At 43.4% G+C, this 15,709-nt stretch overlaps 1 protein-coding gene across 1 annotated transcript in view; it reads right to left on the bottom strand.

Annotated features, from left to right (window-relative positions):
- Positions 1-15,709, bottom strand: part of SMG5 (SMG5 nonsense mediated mRNA decay factor) — a 1,109,458-nt gene that overhangs the window by 516,848 nt on the left and 576,901 nt on the right. The window contains exon 11 of the mRNA XM_069607113.1: positions 11,833-11,970. Within this exon, the coding sequence (XP_069463214.1) occupies positions 11,833-11,970 (138 nt within the window). The remainder of the gene's footprint in view (positions 1-11,832; positions 11,971-15,709) is intronic.

Genomic DNA, 15,709 nt, shown 5'->3' with positions numbered 1-15,709 from the left:
GAGGAAGCCATCGAGTACGGATCGAATATCTCGACGTAAATAGGATTAAATTGCCAAAACTGAGCAACGGTATTCCGAGGCACCGAGTAAGCGTGGAAAAACTGAACTGAGCAACGGACGCTGCGTGCGGCCTTTATAAGCAGGATGATGACGTCGACACGGCGGCTGTCGAGGGACATCGACTTGGCAGACGTCGACGTGCAGCGCCCTCTAGAGAAAAATTTTCCGAGGCCAGCAGAGCTGGAAGGAGATATCTAAGATAAGGAATACGTCGGAGGACACAATCCCTTCGAAATATGCATTCTCTTAGTAGCCAAGATGTGTACCAAATCCAACTCTCCCTAATGTGTGGGCCGAGGCCTGGGGGGGGGCGTTCCGAGGCCGTGTGGAGGTTCGAGGCAAGTTCTGCAGCCGACGAAGTTTGTCCTCGAAACCCTTGTCATTGAAGAACGGCTAGAAAGAACAGTAACTAACTCTAATTTTTCAATAATAAATGGCGTTAGCGGGAAAGAAAGTCCGCTCTCAGCGTCCGAAAATGATGGCAGAAAAAAAAAACAACTTGAGGGACCTCGACGCGTGACCATGGGTATAATGGATGTCACACTAAGGATGTATTACTGGCATGCCCTCTCGACGTCCCTTTTCGAGTTTTGAAAAGAACTGTAATACTCCGCAGCTTCCACTAGATGTCGGCCTATGCATAGCATGTGATCTAAGCAGATTCCACAAGCCTCAAATATAAAATATATATATATATCTTTTTTGTTGGGAACAGTTCACAACAGCAAAGGCCTTCAAAAATGAGATGGTTAGAAAAAAAGCAAACCCCCAAAAAAAAAAAAAAAAAAAAAAAAAAGACTAATCCCCATCTAAAAATGTATGTGGTACATTTTAACAGTTTAATGAAGTCTGTGGTTCAACCGTCTACAGTCTGTAGGCAACTTGTGCTTAAAGTGAAAAGCTAGATAAGTAATACCTAGAAGTACAAGGAGCTGCAGAGGAGGCTAGTGGACTCCACAAAAGATGCCGACTTACATTTTACTACTAGAGGCCCAGAAAAAGAAGTTTGAAGAGGTGAAGCAGAATTCCTGTTTCATTAAGTGTCGTAGTCAGTGGGATTTTGGAGCAGCATCTAAGAGTACCTAAAGCCACAAAACCCTGGGAATGTGATCCAGATTATCGGAAGTAGTCGAAGGCCAAGAATCGCAGGCGCAGAGGACAATTTGGATGTCATGTTTTAGTTTTGGTTGTGGTGCCAGCTCCTATTGCAGGGTCTGCATGAAGATCACCTGCAGACAACCAAGTGAAGAAAAGACCAAAGGAGACATTGAGTGTCTCCCTTAAGATGTCCCATGACTGTTGAAGCAGCAGTGAGGCAACACAATGATGACCCATGAAAATTATGTTCAGCTGAGGATCTCTGCAACCTCAGAGCCGCAGAGTGGGGAGGCAGGACGGTCACACAAGGAGTAGCAGAAGAGGTATTATCCAAGAGGTCCGACAAAGGAAGGGGGTTAATTTTGAGCAGCAGCAATGTGCCACTCCGATTCCAGCCATAATAAAGAGACTTACTTCAGATGACATGCATTACTTATCTTAAAAGCATTTCTGATGGTTTTATCTGCTTAGATTCACATGCTGTGCATAGTCTGACATCCAGTGGTAACCGCAGAGTATTGCCTCTCCTCTTTCGAGAATCGAAAGGGGACGTTGACAAGGGCGTGCCTGTAACACTATCCCTACGTGACGTGTAGTATACCCAAGCTCCCTCACACGTCGAGGTCCCTCCGATTGCATTCTTTCTGCCAAGAGGGAGCCTTATGACTATCGTGAGTGAGTACAGAAAAGAGAAAGTAGTAAGACGTCTATGATCCTTCTATCCGAGCGGGGAGGAAGGGTGGGCGCATGTGAATCTAAGCATATACAACCATCAGTAATGCTTTTACGGTAAGTAATGCATGTCTTCTGATGTTTGTCAATCTGCTTAGAATCACATGCCGTGCACAGACTAGCGAGTAGTACCAGGAGTTGGAGGTGGGTTGTGAGAAGCAACAGTATGAAAAGATGTCTTAGTACTGCCTGTCCCACCTGAAAATCAGACCTAGAAAGTGTGTCTAGGCAATAGTGTTTTGTAAAGGTGTGTACAGAACTCCAGGTTACCGCTTTGCAAATGGACACAAGGGGAACATTTGAAATGAATGCCCCAGTGCCTCGAGTGGAATGTGCTCTAGGCTTGAAGGGCAGTTCTCTCTTAGCAAAATAGTAGCAGAGTGTAATGCAACAATCCATCTAGAAATAGTGGATTTGGAGACTGCATCTCCTTTTCCTGTGGCCACAGACACGAAAAACTGATTAGTCTTCCTTAGTGGAAGAGTTATTTCCATATAGAACATGACAGCTCTGCATACATTCAGTGTGTGCAGGGTGCCCCCCCTCCGGCTTGAGGAATTTTTGACAGAACGTTGGTAGCTCTATTGACTGGTTCACATGGAACTTGGAAATGAATATCGGCGCAAATCTGGGGTGAGTGCGCAAAACTACCTTGTCTTTGTGAACTGTTACAAAAGGGATCTAGAATAGAAAGTGCCTACAGTTCCCTTACCCTCCTAATGAAGGTGATTGCTATTAAAAAAGCAGTCTTGAGGGTTAGGTTCTTAAGACTTGCTTTGAGCATGGGCTCGAAAGGAGCTGCCATAAGCCTAGTTAACACCACATTTAGGTCCCATCCTGGAGCCGGGTTACAAATGGGAGGGTGAATTCTTTTAGCCCCTTCCATGAAAGCCTTAATCACTGGTATCTTCCACCAGGACAACTTCTGCTCCCATGTTGTATATGCTGAAAGTGCCACTAGGTGCACCTTTATGGAGTTGAAGACTAGGCCTGAATCAAGTGAGTGAGTTAGGTATAGGACAATGTGAGAGCAGTCGATTGGGTTGATGCTCTTGGAATTACACCAGATGACAAACCGTTTCCATTTACTAGAATAGCAATATCTAGTGTTAGGTTTCCTTGCCTCCCTGAGGATGTCCATACATCTTTGAGGGAGCTGCAGGTGTCCGAATTCTATGACCTCAGGAGCGAGGCCGCTAAGATCAATGTCTGCGGGCATGGGTGAAGCCTCTCCCCTTTGTCATGCGACATGTTGTACGGGCAAGGCAGCCTGACTGGACGAGATAGAGACATCTCCATAAGCTGAGCGAACCAGGGTTGACGGGCCCACATGGGGCCACCAATATCATTGTGACTGGTTCCTGGTGCATCTTGTGCACAATCTTGTTGAGAAGGGGAGTCGGGGGTGGCGGGGGAAGCGTAGACAAATTTCCCTGACCATGTTATCCAGAGTCCGTTCCCCTTGGATCCTCTCTGGGGGTACCTGGAGGTGTAGTCTTGGCATTGGGTGTTTTCCAGGGTTGCGAACAGATCGATCTCTGGAAAACCCCATTGTGCGAAAACATTGGCGACGATGTCTCAGTGTAATCGCCATTCATACTCCCCGGGCAACGGAAAGTCTCTGCTGAGTATGTCTGCCAAAAGACTGAGTTCCCCTGGAACATATTGTGATAACAGGAACATGTTGCGTTTGAGAGGCCACTTCCAAAAGTTCCGAGACAGTTTGGACAGCCCTGGAGAATGAGTGCCTCCCTGTTTGTTCAGATAATACATGGCCGTGGTGTTGTCGGAGGATTATTTTAGTCTTTCCCTGTAGTTGTGTTTCGAACACTTTCAGTGCTTTGAACACTGCCAGCAGGTTTATATGGTTGGACGCCATGTCTCCCGACCAAACTCCGCTTGCTGTCTGCTGGAGCAGGTGGGCTCCCCCACCCGGTAAGAGAGGCATCCGTAGTTAGAGTGGCTTCCACTGCAGGGGTGGTGAACTATTTCCCTTTCAAGAGGTTTTCCCTCGACCAGCATCGCAGCAAGAGAACTAGGGCCGGCGAGACCACTACTAAATCGTCCCACTGTCCGTTGGCCTGACAACACTAGTTGCTTAGCCACTCTTGAACTTGGCACATGTACAGGCGCGCGTGAGGAGTTAAGTAGATACATGACGACATCATTCCTAGCAGACGCGTAGCCTTGCGTACAGTTACCTCTCGACTGGCTACATAGTGAGGGATTTGAAATAACATGTTTTGAACCCTCTCATTGGAGGGGGAAGACAAGGCCGTCCTTTGTTTGAATTAGAGCCCCTAGGAATTGTTTGACCTGTTTGGGGTCTAAGCTGGATTTTTTTTTGTTGATAGAGAAACCAAGGCTGAATAAAAGATCCATCATCTTTTGGGTATTTGACAGACATGTTTCGTAGGAGTCGACTGTTATGAGCCAGTCGTCGAGGTAAGGATAAACTAGAATGGATTGCCTGCGCAGGTATGCTGCCGCTACTGCTAGTACCTTCGTAAATACCCTTGGTGCAGCTGCTATGCCGAAGGGCAGTACCTTGAACTGATGATGTTTGTTTTCTATCATAAACCTGAGGTACTTTCTGTGCGCTGGCAACATCGACATATGAAAGCATGCATCTTTCATATCCAGAGTTGCCATGTAATCCCCCTGGGTGAGCAGAGGAAAAACTTCCTGCAGGGTGACCATGAAACATTTCTGTGGTTTTACAAACTTGTTCGCTGGGCGCAGATCTAGAACAGGACGCATGGTTGGATCCTTTTTGGGTACAAGGAAGTACACTGAATAAATACCCTCCTTTACCTGTGATAGGGGTACGATCTCTATGGCTCCTTTTTGTTCCAGTATCTCGACTTCTTGAAGTATGCGAAGATGTTCTGGTGTTAGTCTTCGTTGACGTGGAGGTCTGTATTTTGGGGATTGGTTGAACTCTACACAGTACCTGTGGGCTATGGTTGTTAGCACCCACTGGTCCATGGTTATTCCCTCTCATGCTTTCAGGAATGATGTCAGCCGGCACCCGATCGGAGAGGCATGGAAGGGGACCCGAATCTTCGAGTCATTTGGAGCCTGAGGCAGGAGAACCTCTGAGGGTCGGGTTCCTGCCTCTTCCCATACCACGCCGCTGTTTCCTTTGGGGTACGGGGTATTGTAAGTATTGGTTCCCTGTGGAGAGCTCCAGTTGTTTCCTGAAAGGTATTGTTGGTGAGTGGAGCGTTAGCCACGAAAAAACCTTCTGTTTCCAAATCCTCGCTTTGTGGAAGATCTCTGAGTAATGTGGTCCAAACTCTTTCGGGTATCATCTTAAGGCCTCATCGACTGCCTTTCCAAACAAGTTAGATTCCTACACAGGTTTGTTTATAAGACGCTTGCGTTTCAGGTTTAAACCCTGAATTTCGAAGCCACGCGTGTCTTTTGAGGAGAATGCCCTGAGCGAGGGCTCGGCTGGCTGTCTCGGCAGAATCCAAAGTGTTTTTAAAAATACTTTGGTTAATTTGCCTACCTTCAGAGACTGTGGTATGTAGGCGGGTCCGTAGAGGTTCTGGAGCCTCTTGTAGGACTTCTTGTATTAAAGCCCATTGTGCATCTGCGTAACTGGCCAATAGAGTGGTGTTATTGGTGATACGCGTGGCGTACACTGCCAACAAAGCACCTTGAACAATAGCAATGTTCTTTACAAACTCCGCATAAGGTCAACCAGTTATCTGGGCGGAAAAAAAACGATCTGAGCGACCTCGACGCGTGAGGGAGCTTGGGTACACTACACGTCACGTAGGGTTAGTGTTACAGGCACGCCCATGTTGACGTCCCCTTTCAATTCTCAAAAGACAAGATGCAATACTCTGCGGTTACCACTGGATGTCGGACTATGCACAGCAAGTGATTCTAAGCAGATTGACAAACATCAGAACTGTATATATCACAAGTCCATTAAGCTTCAGGTAAGCACCGGTAAGCTGCACGCACATATTTCCCATTGAATCCTACCAAATGGAAAAGGAGGAAGAGATGGAAGCTGGATGCCATTCTTCTCCCCAAATTCTTCTAGCAAGTTAAGGCACTAATTTGTAAAATGGCCAGTGGTTTCCTTATATTAACAAGAGCTGGGGGTAGCCCAGGCCAACAATCCATAACTCTTCCTTTTTGAAAGTTTTGGTGCCCATGCAATCAGTATTGACCAGCTAAGGTTAACTTTCACGGGCCCACGTATAGATATGCAATATTTCGGGTTTCTAGACCATCCAGTCCTGTTTTTGTTTGGAATTCTGGGGTTTAAGGTCACCTATATTTCAAATGCGTTCAGAAAACCGAAAGGGGGGGAAAAATCTCGACTGGATGGCCTTACTCATGGTCTCAGGAAACCTGAGCACTCTGCATGTGACTGGTATCTGAGCAACCCTAATCCAATCTTACATTTCAGTTACACAGGGATGTCTTCATGAGCTCCTGGCAGAGGCCTCAGACAGAACATTTTGGCGGTTCCTTGTGGCACTAGCACACAGGCCACAACCAATATGACCATGTTGTAGGATTGTTCTCCTGTTCAGAGAGCAAGTGGCTACCTGAGCAATGAAAAGGGTACAGGTTGAAGTTTAGACTAGACAAAAACACACGTGCAGGAAGAAAGTTCACCTAGTGGCAAATTGTAGTCAGGACATCAATATTTAGTTGAAGTTGTCTGGGTGACCTGTACAGAAGCCTCCGAGCTATAACCTTCAATGGACTACCACATTAACAAAAGAAACCCCCAAAATGGATTACTCCCCATTTGGGATCTGGACTATCCTCTTCCTGTGTTATTGCTTCCCTGCTCCTTTAATCCTTTGGCATGTGGATTCTTCCCATGCCACCTACTGCTAACTCTACCCAAGAGTGACTGTGTGGCTCCATGTGGCAATTTGCTATTGAGTAGGGTAAAGTTAGGAATTATTTTGTAGGTGGATGTCAAGAGATCTGAGCACTGCGGGGGTATATTAATTTTTATTCAATACAAGAGAGCCAGTACAGAATGTGTAATAAATAATTGGCCATTACAAAACCATTAGGAGGATAGACTGAATGTAAGGGAGCTAGTTAGGCAGGAAGACCAAGCAAGAGAACACAGCAGTAGTCGACGATCGAAAATCAGAGTGAAGATAAGGAGTTTGGTGGTTTCAAAAGAGAAAAATTGATGGGCCTTGCAAAGAGCTGAAACCGGCAAGAGCGAGCAGGGTTTGAGATACGAGTGTTAAAGGAGTGAGAGGAATCAAAGATAACATCAAGGTTACGGGCTTGTTGTAACAAAGGAATAAGAGAAGGGGGGAGAAATGGCAAAGGGGGTAAAAGAGGAATAAATGGAGAAAGTAGGAAAGAAAAGGATTTTAGTTTTAGAAGAGTTAAGAAGCACAAAGCGAGAGAGCATTCATGATTGGATGGAGAGTAGGCAGGCAGTAATCTTGGAGTGAATAGAGGTGGAAAAAGAAGAGTGAAGAAATCAGCATAGAAGTGGCAAGAAAGTCCAAAAGATTTAATAATGTTTGCAAGAGGCGGTATTATAGTGAGAAAAGGAGTGAGGACTAAACCCTGGGGAACCCATGCAGGAGTGGGAAGACGGGAGCGGCGTTGCCACCCCGTAATAGAAAAGGTGCGATTCGAAAGATATGAATGAAACCAATTGAGAGCAGAAACAGATGCCCAAGGATGCAAATGAGGATAGAAAAGGGAGGTTGCTAATGACTAGCAGAAGGTGCTCCTTGTGCTGATTGAGGTTGTTGGTATGGTACTGATTATTGGACTGAGCTAATCTTCAGCAGCAGGATGCATTTTCTTCCTGGTGGCTGCCATAGCGTCCTTGGTTTCCTTGGCTTCTTCTGGTCGGTTCAGCTTTGCAGAAAAAATCTGCAAGCAGCCGGGTCCTTTAGTTTATTACTCAAGCTTTGGGGTCTTGGAGAGCTTTTCACCTTATATGGGAGATGCACCTCTGGCATGCAAGTACTAATCCCACACACTGGATTATCTGGCCCTCATTTCTCAATTTAGTCTGTTGTGGGTGAATCAGGGTTATTATTGCAATTCTGATAGATCATTGTCAGATTTTAAACATAAACATGCATTTGGTTACTAATGCATCATGATTAAAAGTATCTGGGAGCCTAAATCATGGTGCAGAACAATGTAACAAAATAGTCAAGGGATAAGGCACTGGTCTACTTCACTCCTGGCACTCCTGCCTGGGTGGACTTGGCACCTCTTCCTCGTCCACCATGGGGGAATTTTCTTTTGCCTTTGACAGGCCTGGCCTCTCGCTCTTCTAAATGAGAATAGTAGCGAAAGGTCCGACCCCTCCAAGCCTGTGCAGTGGGGTGAGAAGGTTGAGGCTGTCATAGCGACACAGTGATTCGGCAGCTGCTTTTGAGGTCTAATTTCTCAAGGCTTTCATCAGCCTTGCTGCCAAACAGTTGTGTGCCATCAAAGGGCATGTTAAGTAGCCTAGACTGCACATCTGGGCTAAAGCCAGACATTCTCAACCATGCAAACCTGCGCATTACCATGCTAGCCGCCATGGGTCTGCTAACACTATTGGCAGAGTCCAAACCTGATTGGAGAGATTCACACATTATGTCCTTTACATCTTTCATGATGGTCAGGAAACTTTCACTATCCTCTCCTTCAGGGATATGCTCAGCTGCCATTGCAATACAAGCCCACAAGGTGTTGTTACATTTGGCCAGTTCGCAAGTGGCGTTGGACTGGAGAGCCATGCTACTGGCTGAAAAAAAAATGTATCAAACGTATAAAACGCTTCGTCCCCATCTGGTGGGATAGTAGGGTAAGCCGCTTGCCTAGATGTAGATGTGGCAGCCTGCACCACAAGGCTTTCCGGGATAGGGTGCCTTGAAATGTATTCTTGGTCAACGCTAGAAGGTTTGTACTTTTTGGGCAAAGTTTTTACTGACCGCAGTGCTGGCGTCAAGCGATTTCCAATTTGCTGAGACCCTATTTTGCAGTGCTGCATGAAATGGCAAAATAGGGTTTTTTTGTTGATCCTTATGCAGAATATCTGTTACGTCATCCTGTTCATAGGCTGTGCCTGGCCACCCCCGACCCAGGCATTCAATTACCCTATTCATTGGTTCTATGATGCTTCAGCGTACTCAGATGGGCCAGGAGTGCCCAAACCATGTGCGTTCTTACGGTTCTCATATGTTTTGCATCCTGGACTCCTCAGACACTAATGCCTCTGGAACATTAGGTGTTCCATATTCCAGGCCAAAGGGTGGAGTATCCTGGCCCGAGGGTTCAGGTTCCTCAAAAATAGAGGAAAGGGACTTGAAGTCCTTTTAGGTGAAGGTTTGAAAGTGTGGATTTCTTTCGAGTGCGTCTTAGGTTGAGGTTTTTTATCACCAACTGCACTGGCCTTGACGGACTCAAATCACAGCTCAGTCTTCGAAGGTTGAGGAACGGGTGTCTCCTTGACTCAAGGCCTCGAGGGCTCTCGCAGTGTCGAGCGCTTTTCACCCAAGAAGAAGGGCATGCAAGTTTTACCCTTCTTAGACTCTTTATCAGCCTTACTAGGCACGACAGGGTCGTGACTCTTCATCTTTTCCTTTGAAGGGGCCACCTTTTCAAAGTTATTTAACATTTGAAGCCTGCAAGCCTCCCATTCAGCTTTTCAAAGCCGACCTATATGGGTAAGCTACCCTGCATTCAGGAGAGTAGTCGAATGATGAAGACAGAGACCTATGATACCGTTTTGTCGATCTCTTTTTAGATGAAGAGAAATGGTGGAAACCACTTCGAGAATGAGAACTTTTTCTCGGCGGCGGCTCACCGCTCGATTCGTCTGATGGTATTTTCAAAAGGCATTGCGGAAAGGGATTTCTGTGGGTGCCTACCCGCATCGAGTTTCCCCTTTCTTCTTTGAGTGCCTTTCCCCCATCATGAACTGACAGGACCTGTGGTCAGCTGTCTTGTGGTCGATACCTGAGCACCAGAAACACATGCGGTGAGGGTTGGTAATTGACATTTTTTGACACACACTCCACACATTTTTTAAACCAGGTCTTCAGGTTTGACATTTTAGAACAATCGTCATAGTTTTCGATAGAAACAACTGCACAGTATCCGAAGCGAAGCTTTAGCGGAAAAACGGAACTGAAGTAACGGGCACAGTGACGTCAGCCTCGAGAGGGGCATCGAGGAGATGATGCACAGCACCCTCTAACGAAAATAAATTTGACGAAGCAGCCTACGATGGAAGGTGTTATCATAAGATGAGCAATATGTAGGAGGACAAAATCCATTCGAATGAAAGGCTTTAGCCTTCGAAATATGGCTGTGGTTTATTCGTGAGTGAATACGTGAAACACTGTATTTGAGAATCTATTTTTCTCTACCCCATCTTCAAAGAACCTCAAAACTAAAATATATAAAACGTACCGACTTCCCCCACTTCTGTACTACCCTGCGCTCACACTGGAGCCTGGCACAATGATTTAGGCGGGGAACATAATAAAGACAAGTGGAAACAAACGTGGGCTAGTGCAAATAGTGCCTCAATATGTGTAGAACAAAAAGGCACACTACAAAACGATGTACAGGTTGGATATGATCCCCTTTCTTTCAACCCACAGATAAGGTTAGCTTTAGTGAATCCATTAAAATAAAATTGCATTGTATTTCCTACAATTGAAGGGTTCATTTACTTCACGCCAAGAGAAAGAAACCTCTTCATTTTTCTCTGAATGTGAGTAATTATGCTTACCATTTACTTTGTTGCTTCTTGCCTGATTAGTAATTATCTCTTGATGTACATGCCGTTGCCTCCTCATGCCATAATACCACCCAGACCTTATTAATATCACGATACAAGTTACCTGCCGGCCCTACATATAATGGGTTAGCATTGCGCTACATCGACAACCTAGAAAACAAATGTTTGGCAAATTGGTGCTCACAGGGTGCCCTTGAGACACTGTCTAAAACCAGTAAGATACTGGACAACTACGATGATCTAAGCACCCTGTATTCTCTGCATTTATCCTCATCGATATGCCCTAGATCTTACCATCTGCTTTGTATTTTTGTTATACATAACTATGAAAAATATACTTATGGGAACTACTTATTTTCTCCCCCCCCCCTTTCCCTCCCCATTTTTTTCCCCCCTTGTCTTTATTTTCTACAATTGTTTCCAATGTTCCTCAGTTCAAATAAACTCAAGAAGAGGAAAATACCTCGAAACGCGTCAGCCAAGTAGATTGAACTCATGGATGTTTTCTTTTGGATTTAATTTCAATATATCTATAAATGAAAATCTCTGATTAAATATTTCTAATTTCTTAAACTGGATTTATTATTGAATATAATTGAACGTGTTTTGCATGTTGCATCTTGTTTGAACAATTGAACGTCTTTTGACAGTATAATATAGTGTGCAGGGGACGGGAGGGTTCCCAATTTGGATCCTCTTATTCTCCTCATTTTAGGTTGGATAGGGTACCCAAAATCCCAAAACATTTTGTATAAGTCAAGATGGGCGTGTTGGCAAGTAGTTGGGGGAGCAGAATGAATCTTGCACATTTGGTGAGTGTGTCCCATGTGGAGACATAGCCTGCTGTTTACAATTTGGCGACTGTTTGGGTTGCCCTTACAAATAAGGAGTGCCATCATGGGTTTTATCAGGACTCTCTGTAGAACGCATCTGCTGATTAATCAATGTGAATACTCCGTTACTGACCCATCGCTTCTCATTTCCTAAAGAGTGTGATATAGGATGGAGATTGGTGGGAAGTTGAGGAGGGAAGACATTTATTTTGTTCTGATGCAGATGTAAGGTGAAGCAACCATAACATCATCAAATTCTGTGTTTTCCTTTTCTGTATCCAGGAAAAGGTTTCAATTTAAAAAGTATATATAAAAAAAGATCCTCAACATTGTTTGACCACTTACCCAAATTGTCATTATGGAAAGCAGGAACTGAATTCTCAACTTCCTCAAGTTCCGCTTGAAGACGAATATTGACGTGATTTATCAGATGAGAGAAAAGAGCCAGTGTGAAAGCAATTGCAGCACTGTACTGCTTGGAACCTGAACAAAACAAAAGCAAATGTAGATTTCATAGCATTCAAACTTCCACTTTCTTTCAAAACACAAGTTTAAGTCTGCAGACTCCTCCTGTGTGCTAGACTCACTTTTGCTAGCTTGGAAGTCTATTCCGCCTTCAATTTAGTTCAGTCTTATATTTAAATGCCTTTCTAGCTTACTAGTCTCCATCTTCAAAAATCGCTCTTTGCTCTCCCGCTTAGTTGCGTTCATCTGTCCCACTGAACCACTAGTAATTCTCACGATTTGGCTCATTTTAATCAAGCAATCATATGCTGGGGAATGCTCTGCATCCATGTTAAATCCTCTTTGTAGTCCCATTTGAATGCTCACTGTCTCCCATCTTGCCTTTCCTTATATTTCCATCAATGCACAATCAAGGGCTTTTAATGTTTTCACTTAAAATTTATCCATGTACTGTTATTTGATATTTTTATTGTTATTCGGGTTTGAAATATAAACCCTTCACATTTTTAGAACTATACAATCTTGCAGTACATCATAACAAATACCTAAATATGTGATTGTAATTCACACAGAATTTCTATCTAAAAAAGTGCATAGTGCCTACTTACCACATGAAATGCTGATTTGGTTTAAAATATAAACTTTTCACAATTTTAAAACAATACAATTGATCATGTAAACATGGTTGCAATTCACACAACATTTCCAAGGGCATAGTGCCTACTTGCTGAGTGTAATGCCGAAAATAAATCCCCACCAGAAAAAAAGAAAAAAAAAACAAAACACACTAGGCTAGCATGGAATTGCCCCTCAATTCTGAATAGGTTTACGACAGGCAAATATCAATGGTGAATCACATTATCCAATATCATTTTAACTAAACAGCAGCCAAAGGTACCATTTTGTGTAAACATTGTACACCAGATCCACTCTGTCAAACACTAAGCGACATTGTATGGTACCTGAGCATTTGTCAGCAGATGGCTACGATTTTGACTTTTCCAGTTAATTACAGAATATACATGATGTAATTGTAACACGTGGGTCAGTTAGGATGTTCACCATTTAACCACACAATAATATGTTAAACCTGAACCTTAAACATGTGTCTATATCAAAGACTATTACATAAGGAAATTCGCACAAGTATCCAGGAAAGGAACCAAGTTTATGTTTTACTTCCTCACACAGCAGTTTATAAAGTTTGCAATGTGCCAAAGTCACACGAGTATTGATTCAGTCCCACTCCCACAGTTTGTTTAACCTGGATTGGGCGTTCAATAAGATTCAAACGATCTACAATTAGATCATCCAGAGGGAGTGACGTGTAGATGGGAGTGCATTCAACCAGGAGTTGGGAGGTTGAACTAAAATAAGAAATTCCATTATAAGCGAGATCTTAAGGACTCGAGGCCCCGTTCAAATCGAATTGCATAAACAGCGACACAGTTTGGAAGACCTAAAACCGACCTCCACAGTAGGCCTTCATGTTTCTCCAGAAATGGCTGGACAAAAACCATAACACCAAGGCATAAATTAAGCTGGAAATTACTTTTTCAATATAAAAATGGATTAATCGAATTTAGGAGAAGCAACAATATCTAGCGGATGAGTTTCATTTGTGCCGCCAATCAACGCCCTCCTTCACAAGTGGGCATATAAAAGTGCTGGACCATGTTTATCATATATTAGGAAACCAAAGTAATTAAAGTCTCGGACATGGTTGAATCTGGATCCCTCAAGGCACCAGAGGAAGGAAGTGGATTTTCTTTTGCTTGTTAAGTGAAATACATTTGTTTTAGGAGTGTTGAACTCTAGCTCGTTCATGGAAAAGTCATTAGCAAGATAAGAGTTCTTTGGAGGCCAATGGGAGTATAATCAAGCAGAATAATGTCATCACTGAATCTTAACCACTGCACAAGTAGGGATGCAATATTTGGAGGGAAACAGGTAGAAGTAATACAGGAGTTGTCCAAATCCAAAATATAAAGATTAAAAAAGGCATGAAGCAAGACGCAATGCTGCCTTAGTCCTCAATGGGTTCCTATTGAAGTAGAGAAAGCAACCAAGTGATTAAATCTAATCTTTATCATTGTATTAAAATGTAATTGAATTGTTATGTTTAGCAGAACTTGTGGTAAACCTTGGACGTGATCGATAAAGTCAAACACGCAGAAAGAACATTTGCCACAAAAATGTCAGGAGATTTACCCACCCAGACTTGTTGCAAGCATGAGGCAATGCCCCTATTAAGTTCAGTTCCCACAAAGCGCCTAAGGCCGGTCTAAAATTTGGGAAGGCGACCAGATGATGCAGCACAATTTTTGAGGTCACCTAAGATTATAGAGGCAAAATGCTTACTTTTGGCATCCAATAGGCCAATAATTTTAAGGCAACATTTAATACCCCTCTTAAAAATTGAACTATAAGGGCTTCATGCCAGGTTGGGTTTTATGAAGCCCTTACTTGGACTTTAGAAAATCTGTCCCAACAACACTTACTTGGTGCTTCTCATCTAATTCTTTCTAGGATTACTTGAAGTGGTTTGCTGTGTGGGCATGCACTGAAATTCTTAGTGAATTTCGATGTTTGTTATATGCATTTTTCATTCCTTTGCTACCTAGTCATGTAATGTTTTTCCAAATGCTTGTACTTTCGACACATTCATACAGAAACATTGTTCACGTTGAACTGTTAGGTTACCATTTTATTAAATAATAACTTGCTTAAAATTCATTCACCTTTATTTTCTTTCAAATTCATTTATTTGTAGAAAGAAACAAAGTAAAAATGTCTTTAATACAGAGCATCCTCTGGGGGAAGCAATCCTGGACAGCCTCTGGCCAAGACATCTGCTCAACAGCAGACACTCTGGCATGTGTGTGGACTGGAACCAGACAGTCCCAGCCCCCACATCGGTCCACACACAGACCATCACTTGGCACAGGAAAGCTTTCCATACATGGCAAATCAGGCTCTTCAAGAGTGTAAGGAAAGATTTTCTTTTTTCACCTTTCTCTCCATACATTTCTGCTGGACACCCTTTCTTTTTTCTAGGTTTCAAACCTTGTTCTGACTTTTTGGAGGCAAGTAAAGCTTCTGCTTTACATACTTTGCCCTGAGTTGCCCATTCTTATTAGGAAACTGATTACTCCCATAGAATGTTAGCATTGAGAGACTACGTCTCTGAATTCTTGTATTGTTACAATTGTTAAATTATATTAGGATTTATACTGCGCACTGCTGCCATGTGCATGTTCTCCAAGCGCTCACGTGGCTCTGTAATAAAAGACGGAACTGGTTAGGGTGGGAAATTGCACATATTTCACAGTGCAGAGGTTAGGATACTTTGTATCCTTATGTCATTTTATATAATGGCTGTTTGGCTACTTTGACTATGTGCCTCAGTCAGACTGGTGGCAGCTGTGATATTTTTACCATTCTTTTGTTTTTTTACTTGTGCACTTTTGCATTTACCACAAATGGCTACTAAAGTTAGCTAGCACCCAAAGATGACCGTGCCATGATGGATTTTGCTGGCTCGGAGAATGGGCGGCAGCTACATAGAGTTGGTTTGCTTATCAGTCATTCTCGGCACAATACGGAGGTTGAGCACTAGTGAGAAATATAGGGTAATACCCCATTGCATTGAGTTCAGCGTTAGTATTTGATCCAATAATTAAACATTAACAATAGTGATAGATTTGATTCAAATAGAAATTTCAACTGATCTCTACTTCAATATCGGAAGATATGG

Source organism: Ambystoma mexicanum, chromosome 1p (genome assembly GCF_040938575.1).
Source record: "Ambystoma mexicanum isolate Mex_15411 chromosome 1p, UKY_AmexF1_1, whole genome shotgun sequence".
NCBI classification, from domain to species: domain Eukaryota; kingdom Metazoa; phylum Chordata; class Amphibia; order Caudata; family Ambystomatidae; genus Ambystoma; species Ambystoma mexicanum.
The sequence above is the reverse complement of the archived record's forward strand: the minus strand, read 5'-3'. Positions and strand labels throughout refer to the sequence as shown.